Source organism: Hippocampus guttulatus, chromosome 9, assembly GCF_054856545.1.
Source record: "Hippocampus guttulatus isolate MCC_2025c chromosome 9, RoL_Hgut_1.0, whole genome shotgun sequence".
Taxonomy (NCBI): Eukaryota; Metazoa; Chordata; class Actinopteri; order Syngnathiformes; family Syngnathidae; genus Hippocampus; species Hippocampus guttulatus.
In genome coordinates, this window is record NC_141269.1 from 19,440,718 (window position 1) to 19,459,653 (window position 18,936).

General features: G+C 44.1%; 1 protein-coding gene, 1 long non-coding RNA gene and 2 other non-coding genes across 4 annotated transcripts in view; all 4 read left to right on the plus strand.

The window, feature by feature from the left end:
- Positions 1-10,669, plus strand: part of LOC147200699 (palmitoyltransferase ZDHHC5-A-like) — a 50,578-nt gene extending 39,909 nt beyond the window's left edge. Inside the window, exons 11-12 of the mRNA XM_086121145.1 lie at positions 8,747-9,804; positions 9,890-10,669. Of these exons, the coding sequence (XP_085977271.1) occupies positions 8,747-9,804; positions 9,890-9,941 (1,110 nt within the window). The 3' untranslated portion in view covers positions 9,942-10,669. The remainder of the gene's footprint in view (positions 1-8,746; positions 9,805-9,889) is intronic.
- trnaq-cug (transfer RNA glutamine (anticodon CUG)) lies at positions 3,868-3,941 on the plus strand. The gene has a single exon. It is a non-coding gene; the product is annotated as a tRNA-Gln (tRNA).
- Positions 4,036-4,107, plus strand: trnaq-cug (transfer RNA glutamine (anticodon CUG)). Its single transcript has one exon. It is a non-coding gene; the product is annotated as a tRNA-Gln (tRNA).
- A 3,686-nt stretch (positions 10,670-14,355) lies between the features above and the next one.
- LOC147200702 (uncharacterized) lies at positions 14,356-18,728 on the plus strand. Its single transcript, XR_015101927.1, has 2 exons — positions 14,356-17,637; positions 17,886-18,728. It is a non-coding gene; the product is annotated as an uncharacterized LOC147200702 (long non-coding RNA).
- Positions 18,729-18,936: the final 208 nt, after the last annotated feature.

An 18,936-nucleotide genomic window follows, 5' to 3' on the forward strand; every position in this document is an offset into this window, starting at 1 on the left:
GAATACAAGTAATGAACAAATCTTAAATATGGCAGGGAATGTGTTTCCTTTTTTAGTTTTGATTTTGAGCAGCAAATTTGAAGTTACATATTGGTGCTCACCAGGGAAGCATAAGCAAAATTGCACAAATTTTCACTTGAAAGAATAGTGAACAATCTCGGGATTTTTTTGTGTTAAAGTTTCAAATAGTGTGTAAATTGAATACACTTCATCTTCAGCATGTTTAGTGCCACTTTTGTAAGTGGCCCCGCCCCTGTCCCATCACGGCCACGCCCCTTCCGCTTTTTTTCATCACTAGCCACTCTCATCCCTGATATATATTTAATGCAATAGAAAGAAGGGAAAAACACTATTAAAACACACATACACACAGACACACAAAAACATAACTAGTGGTCATTAACTTTTCCGGAGGAGGGGAAAAGGGTGACAAGGACCACAGACCTGCTAACTGTTACGGAGTTATTGAATTGAATTGAATACAACTTTATTGTCAAATGTGCTGTATGTGTAATGAAATTTCCTCCCCCTCAACAAAACAACATAAAAAAATCTATTTTTGTGAGAAACATGATAACTTGTTACGCCCGGAATACTGATTGTTTTATTTTTTTCGAAAATCCTGAGTCACATAATTGTGCAAAAAGGTTGGGAAAAAAAGCAAAAAGAGTTCATACATAGTTGCAATGTATGCTTGACAATACACCAATTGCAGATACGTCGTCATTCTGATGGTAAGCTCCGGTGAGACAGTACTCACACATTCGAAAAACTAAAAGATAAATTCAAGCTGCAACAAACAAAAGTACCTGATATAAGACACTTACTGACAGTTGAAGGACTGTGTGTTGACCCAGAGAAAGTGTGAGCAATCAGGGAGATCCCGAGACCTACTGATGTGATAGGAGTACAGCGACTAGTGACTGTGAAGTCATGAGACAACTGACACACAAAGAAAATGTGGGAATGTACAGATGTCCACAGAGAGGCGTTTGAGTGACTGAAGGGAAAAAATAGACAGTGGCCTGATGCTGCAATGTGATGCCTCTGAGACAGGAGTGGGAGCTGCCGTCATGCACAATGGGAAGCGAGTGGCGTCTGTTAGCAGAGCTCTGACACTAACAGAGAGGGGCTACGCGCATATAGAGAATATCTTCAGAATGGAGCAATGTCATCAGTACACCTATGGTGGAGTGGTGGCCCTCCAGAGTGATCACAAGCCCATAGAAAACAGACAAGACAAAAAAAAAGACCAATTGTAAGACCTGTGGATGACAGATTGTATGAGGTGAAAATAGAATCAGGAGGAGTTTTGAGGAGAAACAACAATACCATCCATCAAGGAGTGGGACCCGGGGTTCTTTACCATATGGGGCCACAACTCAGCATTGTGACACTTGACCAAACCAAAGTCGTCACCAGATCAGGTCATCAAATGTTTAAGCCTAAATATTTGGCGTACACACAGTGAGGATAATTAAGATATATGTGAACATGTCTATGCATAATTGGTTTGTATGCAAGAGTGTTGTATACAATGTTTTGTATAATAGAAAGATGTTTTTCTATTTGCGACTGCTTGTTAACAAGGATTGTATTTTGATACTATATTTTGGGTTAATTTACAATTAATGCGGGAAAGTGACACTTAATGTTTGCCATTATTTTCTAATATGGACACAGAAGAAGTCTATGAAAAGTTCGTAGTTATAAGTTGACATTTCAAGCAAGTGCTTCAAAATGAAAAAAGAAAAGATGTAACAATAACATTGTTAGATTGAGTTTATGTTGCTGGGGGGACAGATTGAAATGAGGGAAATGGTGAGAAGTGAAGTTTTTCCTTATGTGACGAGACTGGAGTCTCGTAAGCAAGTTCATGCTTTAATCGTCCACTCTGTAGGGTTGGTTTGAATGGAATAGAGTGAAACAGGCAGTGCTGGTAAACTTGAGGCGCTTTTTCAATAGCTCCGCGCCACACCGAGATGGCCTTGCTTGGGCCAGGATGTTCACTTTTCTATGAAACTTTGGTGCCAAGTGGTTCTTTCGGAACTGCTTTTCAGAACTATCTCGGAGATGGTTCTAAAATGGCCGGATCATCGCTGTTATGGAGTTGGCTGACCGCGATGTTAAGGAACTTTGCCGCAAATGCCTATTTTCTGGCCATGGCTGACAGGTGAGGTCTGCAGGCTCCTGAGGGCCAGGAACACTGTCTTCAGAGCTAAGGACTGCCAGGGCCAACCAGTCACGATGCATTAGATTGGCCAAGAGACAATACTCCAGGAGAATAGCAGACCATTTCAGTGAGAGCAAAGACACCAGGAACCTGTGGCGGAGGATCCAGACCATCATGGACTACAAATCCTCTCTGCAGACCTGTGACAGCTCCATCTCTCTGCTGAACAACCTGAACAAATTCTTCGCCCGCTTTAAGGTATACAACAACACCCCAGCACAGAAGACCCCATCTCCTCCTAGCGACCAGGTGCTGACGCTTTCCCGGCATAGCGTGAGGGGATCCCTCACAGGGACAAATGTACGGAAAGCGGCAGGCCCTGACAACATCCCTGGTCCCCGGTTGCGTCCTGAGAGACTGTGCTGAGGAGCTCACAGATGTCTTCACCCACACTTCAACACCTCACTGAACCAGGCTGTTGTCCCGACATGCCTCAAAGCCACCACCATCATCCTGCTCCTGAAGAAGTCACCTCCCTCCAGCTACAATGATTACTGCCCGGTTGCACTCACCCCGATCCTTATGAAGTGCTTTGAGCGGTTAGTCATGCAGCACATTAGTCTCCCTCCCGAAGCGATCGACTGCAGACACCATCTCCATTGCCCTCCACTCAGCCCTCACCCACCTGGAGACCGAGGACTCACACGTCAGAAATCTGTTCATCGACTTCAGCTCAGCATTCAATACCATTATCCCGCAGCAGCTCATCCACAAACTGGACCACCAGGGGCTCAACACCGCCATGTGTAACTGGTTGCTGGACCTCCTGACGGGGAGACCACAGACAGTTTGGGTCGGGAGAAATACCTCTAGCACCATCATGATGAACACTGGGGCCCCCCCAAGGATGTGTGCTGAGCCCCCTCCTCTTCACTCTGCTGACCCACGACTGCACTCCCTCATCCAGCTCCAACCTCTTCATTAAGTTTGCGGAAGATGTGACTGGTGGGTCTCATCAACAACTACAAGAGTGAGGTGAGCTGGCTGGCCTTGTGGTGCAAAGTCAATAATTTCCGCAAGAGCCCTGTCCCCCATGATGCAGACATTCTATATAGGCACCATTAAGAGCATCTTGACCAGCTGCATCACCGTGTGGTATGGCGCTTGCACCGTGTCCTGCCGAAAGAGTCTGCAGCGCATTGTGAGAGCAGCTGAGAAGATCATTGGTGTCTCTCTTCCCCCATTTGTGGACATTTACAACTCTCCTCTGACCCACAAAGCCATCCAGATCGCAGGTGACCCCACCCACCCATCTCACAGCCTCTTCAACCTGCTGCCGTCGGGCAGGAGACTGCGATGTCTCTGTGCTAGAACCAGTAGGCTCAAGAACAGTTTATTCCACCAGGCGGTCAGGAGACTCAACTCCCTCCCCTCTATCGAACCCCTGAGACTGATTCACCGAACCCAGGTTAAAAACCACTGATCTAGATTGTACCGCATGTGCAACTTTGAGAAACAATATGTCCTTCCCACGTTCATTGTGCAAATTATTTGGTGTCAGGGTTAGCTCTCTGGGCTCTCAATCCAGCGATCTGATCAAACTGTCTCGAGGTGGAACATAATTGTACCCGCTTGAACTGTACCATGTGTTTTGAGCCCTGAGAAAATTATGCCCCTCCCACCTTTACTGCAATGGTTCCATGGTGTAATGGTGAGCACTCTGGACTCTGAATCCAGCTATCTGAGTTCAAGTCTCAGTGGGACAACATTCATATTGTCACAAATTCGAACAAAACTATTTCAACCGAACAGTGTGTGTTCTGCCATGGGAAACAGTGTGTCCCTCCCACAACACAAGCAGAGGTACCATGGTGTAATGGTTAGCACTCTGGACTCTGAATCCAGCCACCTGAGTTCAAGTCTCGGTGGGACCTTGATCATTTTGTCATTAACTGTAACATGCTTGGAGAATGTGTACTGTTGTGAATCTTGATTACTCCGCCCCATTTCTGAGCAGTCCTAAAAAAAAACATGTCGCTTGGCTCAAGGGTTCGTGGGTTGCATGGTGTAATGCTTCGCACTCTGAACTCTCACTCCAGCGATCCCACTTCAAGTCTTGCTGTGACTTTGACAAGCCTTTAAGTAACTATTACATACTGGGATGCTCTCTTACCTTGCGTGTGAACCAATGTAGCCACAAGGGGATACAAGCTCGTGTCTGCCAGTTCCAAGCCCGGATAAATACAGAGGGTTGTATCAGGAAGGGCAACCGACGTAAAATTTTGGCCAAAACATACATGCGAATCAAACCTTCGAATTTCATACCGGATCTGTCAAGGCCCGGATTAAACCCTTAGAGTTAGGACGGCCCCGTACGTCTGTCAAAACAAATCGCTGTTGCATGTCGTCATGTGTGAACATGTTATACATCTTTTAAAAGCTGAGTTTCTGGAGATTTGAATGGTACTCTACATGTTACAATTGTCAACTTTGAACCGAAGCTTGGGGAGACTTAAGCTTTGATCCTGTCGTGTTTTCAAGTCCTATTCAACATTCTAAATGCATTTTCAAGGCAGATATTGTGGAAAGAAAATTAGACGAACATAAGATTTGCCTTTTTCTTCTGTTTTTAAACATCCATAGTTCCAAGACAGGAGCATTTACACAAATTCTTAATGTATGGGAGAAATATTCATAATGTGCCATTTTGAATTTCAAAAAGTGACCAAAACTATGCTGATACTCCAAATGGTTCAAGAATAGCTAAAAATTTACTTTGGGTGCACCTTTCCACAGGCGTTTTCAGCAAAGTTGCCCTCGGTTTAAGGCTAGACCACCATCGGTTGATGAGCCATACAATGAAACTATGGAAAAGAGTAGTTGAAGCTAGACTCAGTGCAGAAGTGAGCATTGGAGAGCAGCAGTATGGTTTCATGCCAAAAAAAAAAAAAGAGTATGACAGATGCAGTGTTTGTTTTAAAGATGTTGATAGAGAAGTACCGAGAAGGTCAGAGGGAACTGCATTGTGTCTTTGTAGATCTGGAGAAAGTGTATGACAGGGTGCCCAGAGAAGAACTGTGGTATTGTATGAGGAAGTCTGCGGTGACAGAGAAGTATGTTAAAGCGGTTCAGGACATGTATGATGACTGTAAGACAGTGGTGAGGTGTGCTGTAGGTGTGACAGGAATTCAAGGTGGAGGTGGGGACTTCACCAGGGGTCAGCGCTGAGCCCCTTCTTATTCGCTATGATGATGGGCAGGCTGACAGATGAGGTTAGACAAGAATCTCCATGGACTATGATGTTTGCAGATGACATTATCTGTAGTGAGAGCAGGGAACAGGTGGAGGAGAAAGTAGAGAGGTGGAAGTTTGCCCTGGAAAGGAGAGGAACGAAGGTCAGTCTCAGCAAGACGGAGTACGTGTGTGAATGAGAGGGACCCAAGTACAAGAGTGAGGTTACAGGGAGAAGAGATAAAGAAGGTGGAGGATTTTAAGTACTTGAGGTCAACTGTCCAGAGCAATGGAGAGTGTGGAAAAGAGGTGAAGAAGCATGTTCAGGCAGGCTGGAATGGCTGGAGAAAAGTGTCAGGTGTGATGTGCGATAGAAGAGTTTCAGCAGTGACTGGAGTGAACAGTCACTCACAAAGAGAACCTCAACATCTCCAGCTCTGCCTCCTGCCTTTTCTTCAGTGGCACTGTGTCCAGTCTAACTCAACTCAACTCAACTGTATTTATAGAGCACTTTCAAACAGCCATCGCTGCATACAAAGATGCCTCTTCACCTCTTTTCCACACTCTCTTCTCCCTGTAATCTCACTCTTGTCAGGAATGAGTACATCAGAGGGACAATTCATGTTAGAGGTTTTGGAGAGAAAGTCAGAGAGGCCAGACTGAGATGGTGTTTTGAAACACTTTCACAACATTTTGTTATTTACTCAAGCAGGATCGTTGAGAATAGACACACAGAAATGAACACAAAACACTGAACTTTGCTAGAATATGAGCATCATTTATTCCGCCACAATCAGCACAGCAATACAATCACAAGTTGGTTAAATGCAATAAGTACAATCAAACTCTCACCGTAACGCACTGGGAAGGAGAGCCAACATCCAACCAGAGTGTGCATCCAACCAGTTGGGCGTCCGTACGCAACCCGCAGCAGATTCTACCAGAGTTTAGCTCCCGATTCCTTTTCTACGCTCAAATATTCGTGTGCCACAGAGGGGAGGGTGGCCGGCCCAAACTCTCTGGCACCACCGAACAGCCTTCTTCTTCGACAACAGGTGTCACACACATCTGACTCTCAAAATAATCATGTTTTGCTCAAGCAATCCCACACCCCGTTCCCAAGGGACATGCACATCTATTTCCAACAACATTGTTTTACCAAAACAATCATGCACTCCTTTCTCTCAGGGAACACTTGCTCCTGGTACTTGAGCAAAAACATGCCCAAACCTTCCTACAAACCAAAAACATCACATAAAATATACTTATTCCTCTTCAGATGGTTTGGACATGTTCGGAGGAGAGAGAGTGAATATATTGGGAGAATGCTGAGTCTTGAACTGCCAGGCAGGAGGACGAGAGGAAGACCAAAAGTGTTCCAGGTTTCCATGGTTTAATGGGAAGCAGTCTGGGCTCTGAATTGTACGATCTGGGTTCAGGTCTTGCTGGGACTTCAGTCATTTTGTCATTAACTGTAACATGCTTGGAGATTGTGTACTGTTGTGAATCTCAATATACCCCTACCACATTCATTCGACAAATTCAATGGTTAGCCCTCTGAATCCCACAATCCGGCTCCAAATCTCGGTGGGACCTACATCGATTTTTCACTATTCCATGCTTGGAGAATGTCCATTGTGAGCTGCCCGAAAAACCGTTTGCCCCTTATGATGCGAGGGTTCAATGGTGTAATGGTGAATCCAGCGATACAAATTTAAACCTTGGTGGGACCAGATCACATTGTCACTAACAGTAACATAATTGTAGAATCTTTAACCCAACTGTGTGTGTTCCACACTGAGAAAAAATATGCCTCTCAGACCTTAATTGCAGTGGTTCCCTGGTGTAATGGTTAATACTCTCAACTCTGAGTCCAGGGATCTGATTTCAAGTCTTGGTCGGACTTCGATCATTTTGTCACTAACTGTCACATGCATCTTTACTGTCCCATACTGCACCACGTTCAACCCTGAGAAACAATATACCCCTCCACATCCTATATACAAATTACAGTGGTACCGCTACATACTAAACTAGTATGTTCCGGAGGAAATTTTGTTAACGAGAAAATTTTGTAAGTAGAGACGGGTTTTCCATGTAAATGCCCTAATCCGTTCAAAACCCCCAAATTCAGACATAAATGTTTTATAAAGCATTAAAATGCATCCATCAAAATATGCAACAAATGCATGTTACAATGACATTCTTGCACAATGAATGAGAGTTGTGAATAATGTAAAACAAAGATTAAAAATGATGGTACTCTACCATCCAATTTATCTTCTGTGAAACCACTTCTTTCACAGAAGATAAATTACCTTTGCCTGTCGTTTTTTTGAAGTACTGATCCAAGGACGTTTGCTTTTGTTGGATTTAACAATCCTTCGAAAATGTCCAAGGCAAACATCAGCATAGTGAGCGATCACCCGACTAGTGAATACTTTTTCTGGGTTATTCACATTTACGTAATACTTTCGTAACACCTCATGGGCAGATGATGAGGACGCTGCATCGACACGTATCTATCTGCCTATCTACACACAGTCTCTGTGCATGTTAGTAATAATATTTTTTGTGTTAATGCACACTGTACCCTAATCATTATATCAGTCTCACTTTCACAAAAAGTATTTAAAAAAGAAAATAATTAAAGCAGGTAATCTTTAACCTACGTTGACGTGTCACTGCGCCACCGGAAGTTGTTAGCGCTCAGCAGTCTGCAGTTTCAGCTTGTGATCAGAGTTGTTGCGCTATATCTTTTATCGTTATCATTATTCTCATTCAGAGTTTGTTTTGTACAATTCACCGAGGGGACGGGCAAAGAATGGGAATCTGGAGGGCCGAGAGAATCATTTTAAAACGGTACGATCGTTAACAGGGTGCCTAAGTGCATCGCATGCTTCAATGTTGCACTGCTTGAAGCAGTAAGTGTTCTGTGACCAGTGCTGTTGTGTGTCTTGAAGCATAATGATGAATCTTTTGTCTTCTTTTAGAGTATCCAACAGCATATACTTTTTTGCTCATGTTTTACAGTAATTTATGGATATGATGACTGGAAACTTGAGTTAGCGATTTGTCAACATAAAAAAACTGATTTTTTTATCTTGTGATGGGGAGAGTTCAGTGGCAGGCTTTTACAGCCAGGGATAACAGTGAAAACCAATGTTGTTGTTTTTTTCATTTAGACACTCATAATTTGAGATCTATGCTAAATGTTTTTGTTTTCGGTCTTCAGCAGAACATTTCTTTGAATGAACAACCAAAGTCTCATTCTATTATTTAAAACTATCATGGAATTGGCTTCTTCACCATGCTGCTCTTTCTCTTTTTTTTGTCCTTCAGTTAAGTCAAGCAGAAAGGGATGCCAGTAGTAAGGATTCGTCCTCCTCGACCTCCTCACTTGTTCATTCCAGGCATCAACCTGGTTTCCATTCACAACCTAGCCTGGACCGGGGAGACACTTCTTCTGACAGAGCGGGGAGAGTAGCTGGAGGGGAGAGAAAAGAGAGTGGAGAAGGAGGAGGCATCCCTGGCTACTCTCTACATCCTTACACTTCATTTTCTGACCCTGTAGTCCTGTCAGGAGTTGCTTCACAATCCTCTGGTTCCATGCAGACCTCAGCATGTGCTGCCCAGATCTCTGAAACAACCACTACCTCAAGCAGCTTCAAGAGCTTGGCAAATCAGACTCCTCCACCTACCCACCCAGCTCATAACGGAAGCCTGTCGTATGACAGCTTAATGGCTGGAGATGATGGTTTTGACAAAGCAGTGTCAGCAGGATCAAAAATTCCTGAGATTTTATCTGGGAGACCTTGCTCTCCAGCGGCAGGTGGCTACATCTCCTCCTCCCATCCTTCAAAACGGAGAGATGCTGAAATGCATTCTGAGTTTCCCAAGCACCACCACCTCCTCCTCCATCGTTCCGCCTCTTCGACATGCTCCTCTCCTCCTGAGAGGGAGACTCTGTTGGTGGAATCACAGCGAAGCAATCGCCCATTGCCCTTCTGCCAAACTTCTGTGCCACCCCCTTCTTCTGCTCAGCGTCCACCACACCATCAGCACCACCACCACTCCCATCATCACCACCATAATCATCATCATTCTCATAATCATCGCCACCACCATTCCTCCTCTACCTCCCACCCCTCTCGTTTTATTGCTCCATACCTGCCCCACCGTCCCTACCCACACCGCGCATGCTCCACAGATACCCCTTTGGGCTTGACATCATCTTCCACACACCACCCTTCCCACTTGCCACACCATCCACCTCTTGGTAAATCATTGTCCTACTCAAGCGCCGCTGCTGCTGAAATGCAGTACCAGCTAATTCGAAAGGCCTCCTCAGCAGCTGGAGAAAATGCAGCAGGGGTAGCAGGAGGAATACAAGCACCAAAGTGAGTAGAATAATTATATTGTATTACCACTTCTGAAATCCTGACATTGATTGACTGCTACCCTTTTTCCTTCTACTCCCGACAGATTTCCTGTAAGTTCCTTTTATTTAATTCCATTTGCTTGTTTTCTGGTGTGAGGTTTGCCTAAGTATTGTCTGCTTCCTCCAAAATGTGCCATGTATGCATGTTTGTCACATGTACACACTGCTCATGTAGTGCAACTCAGCATGTTTATATCTCGAATGCTGCAAAACCATGATGTAGATGAGTGGAAAACTATAAGTTGTGAACTAAACTGCCCACATTTTTGTTGTCTTGAAAAAATGTTGCATATACGTACGTATGTAATATTTCCAATTTTACAAGTACTTACAATTTAGATTCCAAATGGCATGAATATGATACCAGTAATAAAGATTTTGACATAATTTGCATTCATCATCAGGTTGGTTATTGTCAAGTTAGATTCATGTATTTGTGTTTATTGCATGCTTGCAATGTTTGTTTAAATGTGTTATTGGTCTTGTTTTCTGTTTCTTTGTTATTGAAACTTGGCAACAGTGTTGGGCAAGTTACTTTCAAAATGTAATATTTCATTTCATATTGCTACTTACTTCTATTTCAAAGTACCGTATTTTCCACCCTAAAAGGCGCACTTTTTAAAATTCTTTTCATATATTGCACACACAGACTCTAAGGCGCAATCTACAATGCATCCACTAGATGGAGCTACAGCCCTTCATTTGACTCGAGAGGCGTTCATGACTGCCTCCAAAAAAACGTAAATTAACGATTACTTCAATGACACTACGAACATTGAAAATACAGTAATCCATCAAAACAGAAAATCACAAAATAAATTCTATAGCCCCCCGACAGAATTTATTTTGGCATTTCCTTGAGCATAGCTGCAACAGAACGATCAGATGTCAGCAAATTGTAGGAGACTGGACTGTCTCAGAAGTGTTTGTTATTTATTCCTTTGTTGTGTACTCTATTCACAAACGAGGAAATCACAAAATAAATTCTGTAGGGGGGCTATAGAATTTATTTTGTGATTTCCTCGCTTGATTTTCTGTTTTGCATTACTTTTCCATTTTCGTAGTTTCAATGAAGGAATTGTTCATTTACGTTTTTCCGAGGTGGTCATGAATGCCTCTCCAGTCGAAAGAAGAAGAGAAGGCACAGAGACGGACAGATGTAACTGTATTTGTTGAGACTGTGAAAAACATTCATAAAGTGTGCGTTTTAAAAGAACAACACCACAGCTCTCCTTTTTCGGAGCTGCAACAAAAACGTATTTAATAAAGCAGCGACACAGTTCACTGAACCAACAGCAAGTTATAACTTTGTAAGCATGTCTCCAGGTTGTACCGTAGAGGATGCTATTGCAGTAGTCAAGGCGGGAGGTGATGAAGGCGTGGATGAGGGCTTGAGTGGCGTTAAAAGAAAGTGAAGGGCGGAGGCGAGAAATGTTTTTGAGGTGGAAGAAATCAGTTTTGGTGATTTGGGTGATGTGTTGGTCGAAAGAGAGATTATTATCAAAAAGGACACAAAGGTTGCGACAGTGAGAGGAGGCGAACAGGGTGGAGTTGTCGATGCTGAGGTTAAAGTTGGAGGCTGTTTGGGTGAAGGACCTAGGACAGATTATTAGCAGTTGAGATTTAGTGCAGTTCAGAATGAGTAAGTTTGTTTGCATCCAGGATTTGATATCAGAAAGACTGTTAGACAGGGTGGAGTGGGTTGTTGCGTGAACGATTTGGTGGAGATGTATAATTGGACGTCATCAGCGAAGCAGTGGAACTGCAGACCTTGATGACGAATGATTTGGCCGAGGGGTAGAAGGTAGAGGATGAAGAGAAGAGGACCAAGCACAGAACCCTGGGGGACACCTTGGGACAGTGGGGCAGTGTAGGAAGAGCAGTTGTTGATGTGTATGAATTGTTTCTTGTCTGTGAGATATGAGTGAAGCCAGGTGAGGACTTTGTCGGTGATGTTTAGGGATTGTAGGCGAGAGAGTAGGATGGAATGGCTGATGGTGTCGAAGGCAGCTGTAAGGTCAAGAAGGATGAGGATGGAGAGTAGGCCGGAGTCAGAGGCGAGGAGGAGGTCATTGGTGATTTTAAGGAGGGCTGTTTCAGTGCTGTGTTGTGTGCGGAATCCAGATTAAAATTGTTCAAAAAGTTGGTTGTTGTTTAGGTAGGTTTTAATTTGAGATGCGACGGCACGTTCTATGACTTTGGACAGAAAGGGGAGGTTGGAGATGGGTCGAAAGTTGCTCACGATTTCAGGGTTGAGTCCGGGTGTTTTGATGATGGGGGTTACAGCAGCTAGTTTGAGTGAGGAGGGGACATAGGAAAAGTCGAGGGAAGAGTTGACAATGTTCGTGACGAGGTGAGAGATGGTAGGAAAGCAGTGCTGACGAAGGAAGATGGGATGGGATCCAGTGTGCAGGTGGAGGAATTCATTGTTGAGATGATGTTGGTGAGTTCAGCTATTGAGACAGGTGTGAATTCAAAGAGGTGGAGAAGTTGGAGATATGGAGGCAGGTAAGAAGGGGATAGGGGGAGGTGGTTAGTGAACTGTAGAGGATGTCGATTTTGGAAGGAAGGATCGGAATGAATTGTATTTGTCGACAATAAAAGAGGTTGAAATATTGTTGCTGGGTTTGAGGAGTTTGTTGACAGTAGAGAAGAGAACCTTTTGGTTGTTGGAGTCGGTGTGGGTAAGGTTGAAGTAGTAGGCGGAACGGCTGGAGTTGAGTGCGGTCTTGTATAACTGAAGGTGATTGTGTAGGTGAGGAGCTAAACAGTTAAACTGGATTTTTTAGAGTCTTTCGAGCTGCCGTTTTTGGGTTTTAAGTTTGCGGAGTTCCCGGGTGTACCAGGGGGCTGAGCGAGAGAAGGAGACAGATTTGGTGTTGATGGGGGCGAGTTGATTGAGACAGGAGGAGAGAGTGTTGTTGTAGTAGTTGGTGAGAACAGTGGGGTCATGGGAGAGTGGAGGAGGTAATGTGGACAGGTGGTTGAGGATGGAGGTAGAGAAGTCAGTTGGGTAGGTGGATTTGAGGTTTCTGAATGATATGGTGCGCTTTACCTTGGGGAGGGGAGTAGGAAGGTAGCGGTCCAGAGTGATAGCCAGGTGATCGGAGATGTTGATTTTGGTGGTAGAGAGTTTTTGGATGGTGAGACCGGTAGAACAGACCAAGTCCAGAATGTGGCCGTGGGTGTGGTTGGGGAAGTTTACATGTTGAGTGAGTGAAGTTAAGGCAGTCCAAAAGGTCAAGGAATTCAGAGGCATGCTTGCAGTTGGTGTTGTCCATATGGAAGTTGAAGTAGCCAAGGAGCAGAGTGAAAGGTGAGATCGGTGAGAATTGTGTGACAAAATCGGAGAAGTCTGAGAAAAATGATGGGTTGAACTTCGGGGGACAGTAAATAACAGCAATGACCAGGGGGAGGGACCAGGGAATTTGAAGGTGGTATGTTCAAATGACTCGGTGGGTGAGGTGGATATAGTGCTGATTTTAAACTCTGTCATATGGACTGAGGCGACCTCACCACCTCGGCTAGTGAGGCAGGGCTTGTCAATGTAGGTGTATCCGGGGGGGCTTGGTTGAGTGAGAAATAGTCCAGATGTTTGTGCCAGGTTTCAGTGATAAAGAGGAAGTCCAGGATATTGTCACTTATGAATTCGTGTCAGACGAGTGCTTTGTTGTTGAGTGAGCGGGTGTTTAAATAGAGCCATTTTGAGGATTTTGTGATGTGTGGGGGACAGTGAGGATTGGGGGAGTGGGAGGAGATTTGGATTTGACATTTTAAAATATTTTCTCTCGTTATTTTAGTAGTGAGGGCGTCTGGCTGTGATGATGGATTGAAAAGGTAGATGGCAGCAGGAGGAGACAGTGACAGCTGGGGCCTGTAGTGGGGCCTTTGGCAGGAGGAAGTGCTGTGAGGTAGTAGAGAGGAGGAAGAGGAAGGTACAGGTGTCCGATTTGTGACTAGTAAACTTGTGGAGTGGTGAACAGCATGCTGGACATTTGCTGCCAGTATTCTGCTGCCAAGCTTGTTGGGCTGAAAACCGTCCGCCTTTGAAAGGGATGGACAGCTCCAAAATATGTTAAAAGTGTCAATGAGGCCCACATTGTGGGTCCTGCAGGCAGTTTGGAGCCAGGTGTGAAGGCTAAGAATGCGGCTGAAAATACACATGCCACGGTGCGGAGAGAGTGGGCCGCTAATGAAAATTGATTTCCTGGAAGAGTTGAGGAACTGAAGAAGTTTGTTGAAGTGACTTTTGGTGATTTCTGACTGCCGGTGGCTTGCATCAACGCAGCCAACATGTACAATCATTCTATGGACAGATGGTGGGAGTGGATGAAGCAGGCTGGGGAGTTTTGCGAGGATGATGACAACAGTGGCTCCGGGGAAGCAATGTGTCGTTGCGTTGAAGAACCGAAGGTTTCGGGTTATGGAGTCACCAATAATCAGGGTGGTCGGAGGAAAAAGGCGGCGAAGTGGGCAGGCAGGGGTGGGTGAAGGGAGAGTGGACCTTGGCGTAGGTTTAGTCGGTGGTGGTGAAGTGGAGGGAGAAGAGCGGGGGAGGAGACCAGGGTCAGTACGGTGCGGAGCCAGAGAGAACTGAAGTACAGAGCGGCGGTGAGGAATGGAGGAGATGGGGTGCACAGGATTTTCTGAAGAAGGGATCTGAGGAGAGGTTTTCATTGTGGACTGTGTGGTGGATGGCGGAGAAGTTGTAGGCACCCCAGCAAGAGGAGGGAAGATTGAGGATGTCGAAAGTGTTTTTCAGCTTTATATTGAACTGCGGGAAGTGGGGGGGATATTTGTCCTTTCCATTGTGATGGACCAGGACACAGGCTCATGTGGGGTGGAGCTGGACATGGACCTCGGCTTTGCACCCAGTCGTATCCAGATGTCATCTGGATCGGCGAGCGGCAAGGAGAGTTCAGGAGCGGGAGCGGGAATGGTGGCCTCGTCAAATGAGGGAGAAGCAGGTTTGGCAGCAGCAGCTGTGTCGGTGAAAGATGGAGACTCTGGTTGTCCAAGACCAAAGATTGTGTCCACCTGCAGCTCAGCATCACGGATATGGTAGAGTGTGGAGATTCTCTGCTCCAGCTCATTAATCTTCTCAGCAAGGCAGGTGCAGCTGTTGCAGCCGGACGGAGAGGCAAGAGGAGGCATGAGTAGAGTGTGGTGTAGGTCAACTGGAGGTTTGGCTCGCAGCAGGTCATTTGGCTTCCACCGCTGAGGCTCGCTCGCTTGTTCGTGCCCCTCTCTCGCTGTTCGCCGTAGCTCGCTAGCTGGTGCTCTCTCTCGCCGTTCGCCGTTGCTCGCTAGCTCGTGCTCTCTCTCACCGTGCGAAGTCGCTCGCTGGCTCGTGCTCTCTCTCACCGTTCGCCGTCGCTCGCTATTTCGCTAGTTCTTGTTAAAATGTCACTATTTTGATGAGAGTTTAGACCTGAAAACTTCCATTAACTAATTTTTCATCGCAGTGGTAGTGCCGACTGGTCCTTTGACCGACTGGTCAAAAGATTTTTTTTCTTTGACATTTTTCTACCAGCAGGTAGACCAGATTTACCTCATGTTTGTGTGTAACAGTGTTTAGGCCTTCTTGATGTTCAAACACGGTTTGCGTATTTTCGCAAATCGCTGTTGCCATGCAATGCGCTGTTTGCTTGAAAAAATGGCTCAAATTTTTCACCAACACCAACAAAATAGTCTCAACCGCTCAAGTGAACAGGAAGTCTGATATTTTGAATTTTCTTTCACGTTTGCACCCACTTTTGGCCCTTTATAGAAAAAAAGAGTTTCTGTCCGATTGTCTTAAAACTGTGGGTGTTTCATCCTAAGATCTCAAGATGATCAGGAAAAGAAAAGCTTTTTATTTTGACGAATGCTGTTGCCATGGCGATGCACAAGGAAAAAAATGTTAATTTTGATGGTACAGTCAAACCTCGGTTTTCAAACGTCTCTGTTCTCGACCAATTCAGTTTTCGACCAAAAGTTTCGATATTTTTATTCCTCGGATTACGACCGAAATTCCGTTCTCAACCAAACTGAGCGCACTTGAATGCGCCACTCGACTTCTCTCGACTTCCTTACACGAGAAAGTGACGCTTCCTCGGGTTGACGAAGAAGTGACGCCTCCGTTGTGAGCAGACGTGTTCAAAGATTAAAAAAGAAAAAGAGCGTCCATTGAGAGCAGATTTCTTTAAAAAAGCAGACGTGTTTGTTGAGATCTATGCAAATTGGACTGTTATTTCTGCATGGCACCAAAGAAAGCAGGTGGAAGTAGTAAAGCTGGTGAAAAAAGAGGAAAATAGTGCGCGAAACTATTGAATTTAAGAAAGTTTTCATAGTGAAATATGAATCAGGTATGCATGTGTCTGTGTTGGCTAAGGGGTTTGGCATGCTGAAATCAGCAGCATCCTAAAAAAGAAAGACCATCATATAGTGAAGAGTTTGATTTTAAAGCAAGCAGAGGATGGTTCGAAAAGTTGAGGAAAAGAAGTGGGAAACTCCGTGATTCGTCATGGGGAGGCAGCCAGTTCAGACAAGGAAGCTGCCGAAAAGTTGAAAGTTGAGTTTGAAAATCTCATCAAGGCCGAGAAATATCTTCCCCAGCAAACGTTTAATATGGACAAGACTGGACTTGTGTGGATAAAGTGGTTCAGAAAATGGATGTTACCTCGTACCGTAGTGTAGGATTGCAGACAGAGCGTCCTTAGTTACAGCCATTACTTTAGGGTTTATAAATTCAAGGTGTAAAGGAATGCAATCTACAATTGTCACGATGAGAGAGAGAGAGTTCAATTTTTATGTTACGTCAATGTTTGTAGTTTGTTGTTACCTGCTCTCTTATTACACGTTTATACAGTTTATGGTGTAAAATAGTTGAAAAAAATGCTTTGTAAAAAGTTGTTTTCTAGACTTGGAACGGATTAAAATTTTTTGGACATAGATTCTAATGGGAAACATGGTTTCGGTTTTCGAACAGCCTTCTGGAACGGATTATGGTCGAAAACCGAGGTTTGACTGTATTGACATTTGTGAAAACATGAAACTTGGCACACATTTGGCCAATTAATCTCTATTTTATTGGTTCATATTGCAGTTAAAAAAAAAACATGGCTTAGTTGCGCTCATTACATTTTTTTTTTATGAAACAGTTCACTTTAAATTGAACGGTTCACCAAGCTCTACCAAAAGTTGGAGACATGTCCAAGGGCCTAAAATAAGTGTTTAGGATTTCTAGATCTTAAGATAAGATAAGATATCCTTTATTTGTCCCACACTGGGGAAATTTACAGCCTACAGCAGCAAGAATGTGGGTAGAAAGAAGAAAAAACAAACAAACACCGTTCAATTAAGTGCAATATAAATACAAAATGGATAAATCGCAGTGCTATTTACAGTTGTTTTCCACATCATTTAATTATTATTAATATTATTGTTGCTATTTTTTATTCAGCAGCCTGACAGCACTCGGTAGGAACGAGCGCCGGTATCTCTCCTTCTTGCAGCGCGGGTGTAACAGTCTCTGGCTGAAGCAGCTACCAAGTGCTGTCAGGGCGGGCTGCAGGGGGGTGGGAAGGACTGTCCATCATAGCTTTTAGCTTAGTTAGCATCCTTCTGTTGCCCACCTCCTCCAGAGTGTCAAGGGAGCAGCCCAGGACAGAACTGGCCTTCCTGACCAGTCGCTCCAGTCTCTTTCTGTCCCGGGCCGAGATGCTGCCTGACCAGCAGACAATGCCATAATGGATGGCCGAGGCCACCGCCGAGTTATAGAAAGTCTTAAGGAGCGACCCCTGAACATGAGGTTTATGACTTTTCATGAAAAGCTGTTGTTGTGGCAACATGCTGTATGCCAACAAAACACCACTACTTTTTAGGGTCAAAACATGCACGAATACTCATGAACTTTGCAAAGACATCAAGGCTGACAACAGCACCACTATTTCATGATGTTATTGTGAGATTTTGAACAACTCATTTGTAAAAGGACTACATTTTCTGTCCGGATTCGATGAAATGATTTCTTTAACATTTGTGTTTTTCCGTAATCAGGGTTGAGCTAGACAAGTTTGACCTGCTCTGACCAGATCGACAAGATGGAACTGCTCAGATGGACCGACAAGGCTTTTTTTTCATCCACTGCCTCAACTTCCTCTGTCTCCCACTGTGCCATCCCATCTAACGGAGTGACTGATTGTAACTCAGCAATTACTCAGCCTTGAACCCACCAGCCTCTGCGTGCAGGTGTGCAGAAGTTGACAGGTGGTGAGGATACCACATATGAGATTTATGTCCAATTTGCAGCAAGATTCTGAGAAGGCTACTGATTAACTCTATTGTGCTGACAGGTACAAAATGGCAACAGGCAGGACCCACAAGTCAGGGGGGTTTTTTTCTTTTATTTTAGCTCTCGGACTGACTGACTGAATCATCCTGTGGTTGGAAAAGATTGCTAATTGTTTGAGTAAGGCAAGTTAATTCTCAAAGGGGGAGGAATGCACAAATGCTGATTGCCTCTTTTTGTTGTTTATTACGAAATGTGAATATTCCAAGTTAGTACAGGATACTGTGGTTTGAAATGTGAATTTCCGTGTTCTACTTTTGTTGATAAATTGCTCATATTGTAAGACAGCATGCACATTCATTATTAGTAGCCACTGTAGGCAATGTTGGACTGTGGAAAAGGTTTGTGGTTTCAACAAACAGGAAAAGAATTAAGGTCAAACACAAACAAGACATTTTGTTCTCCATCAATTATAAGAAAATAAGGCAGATATTAAAAAAAAATATCTTGAATTTTTGACCGAATCTCTGCAGATTACAAACCGTTGTATCATAAATAATCAAAGTTAAACCATCAGTTTGTTAATAAAATGACCTTTTAACTGATCCCAATTACCTTTGTTAGATGCCATATTTATTTACATGCACAAATGTCTCTTTAATTGCTAATGAATTTATATATACAGTATATATATATATATATATATATATATATATATACACACACACACACACACACACATATCCATCCATCCATTTTCCAATCCACTTTATCCTCACAAGAGTCGCGGGGTGTGCTGGAGCCTATCCCAGCCGTCTT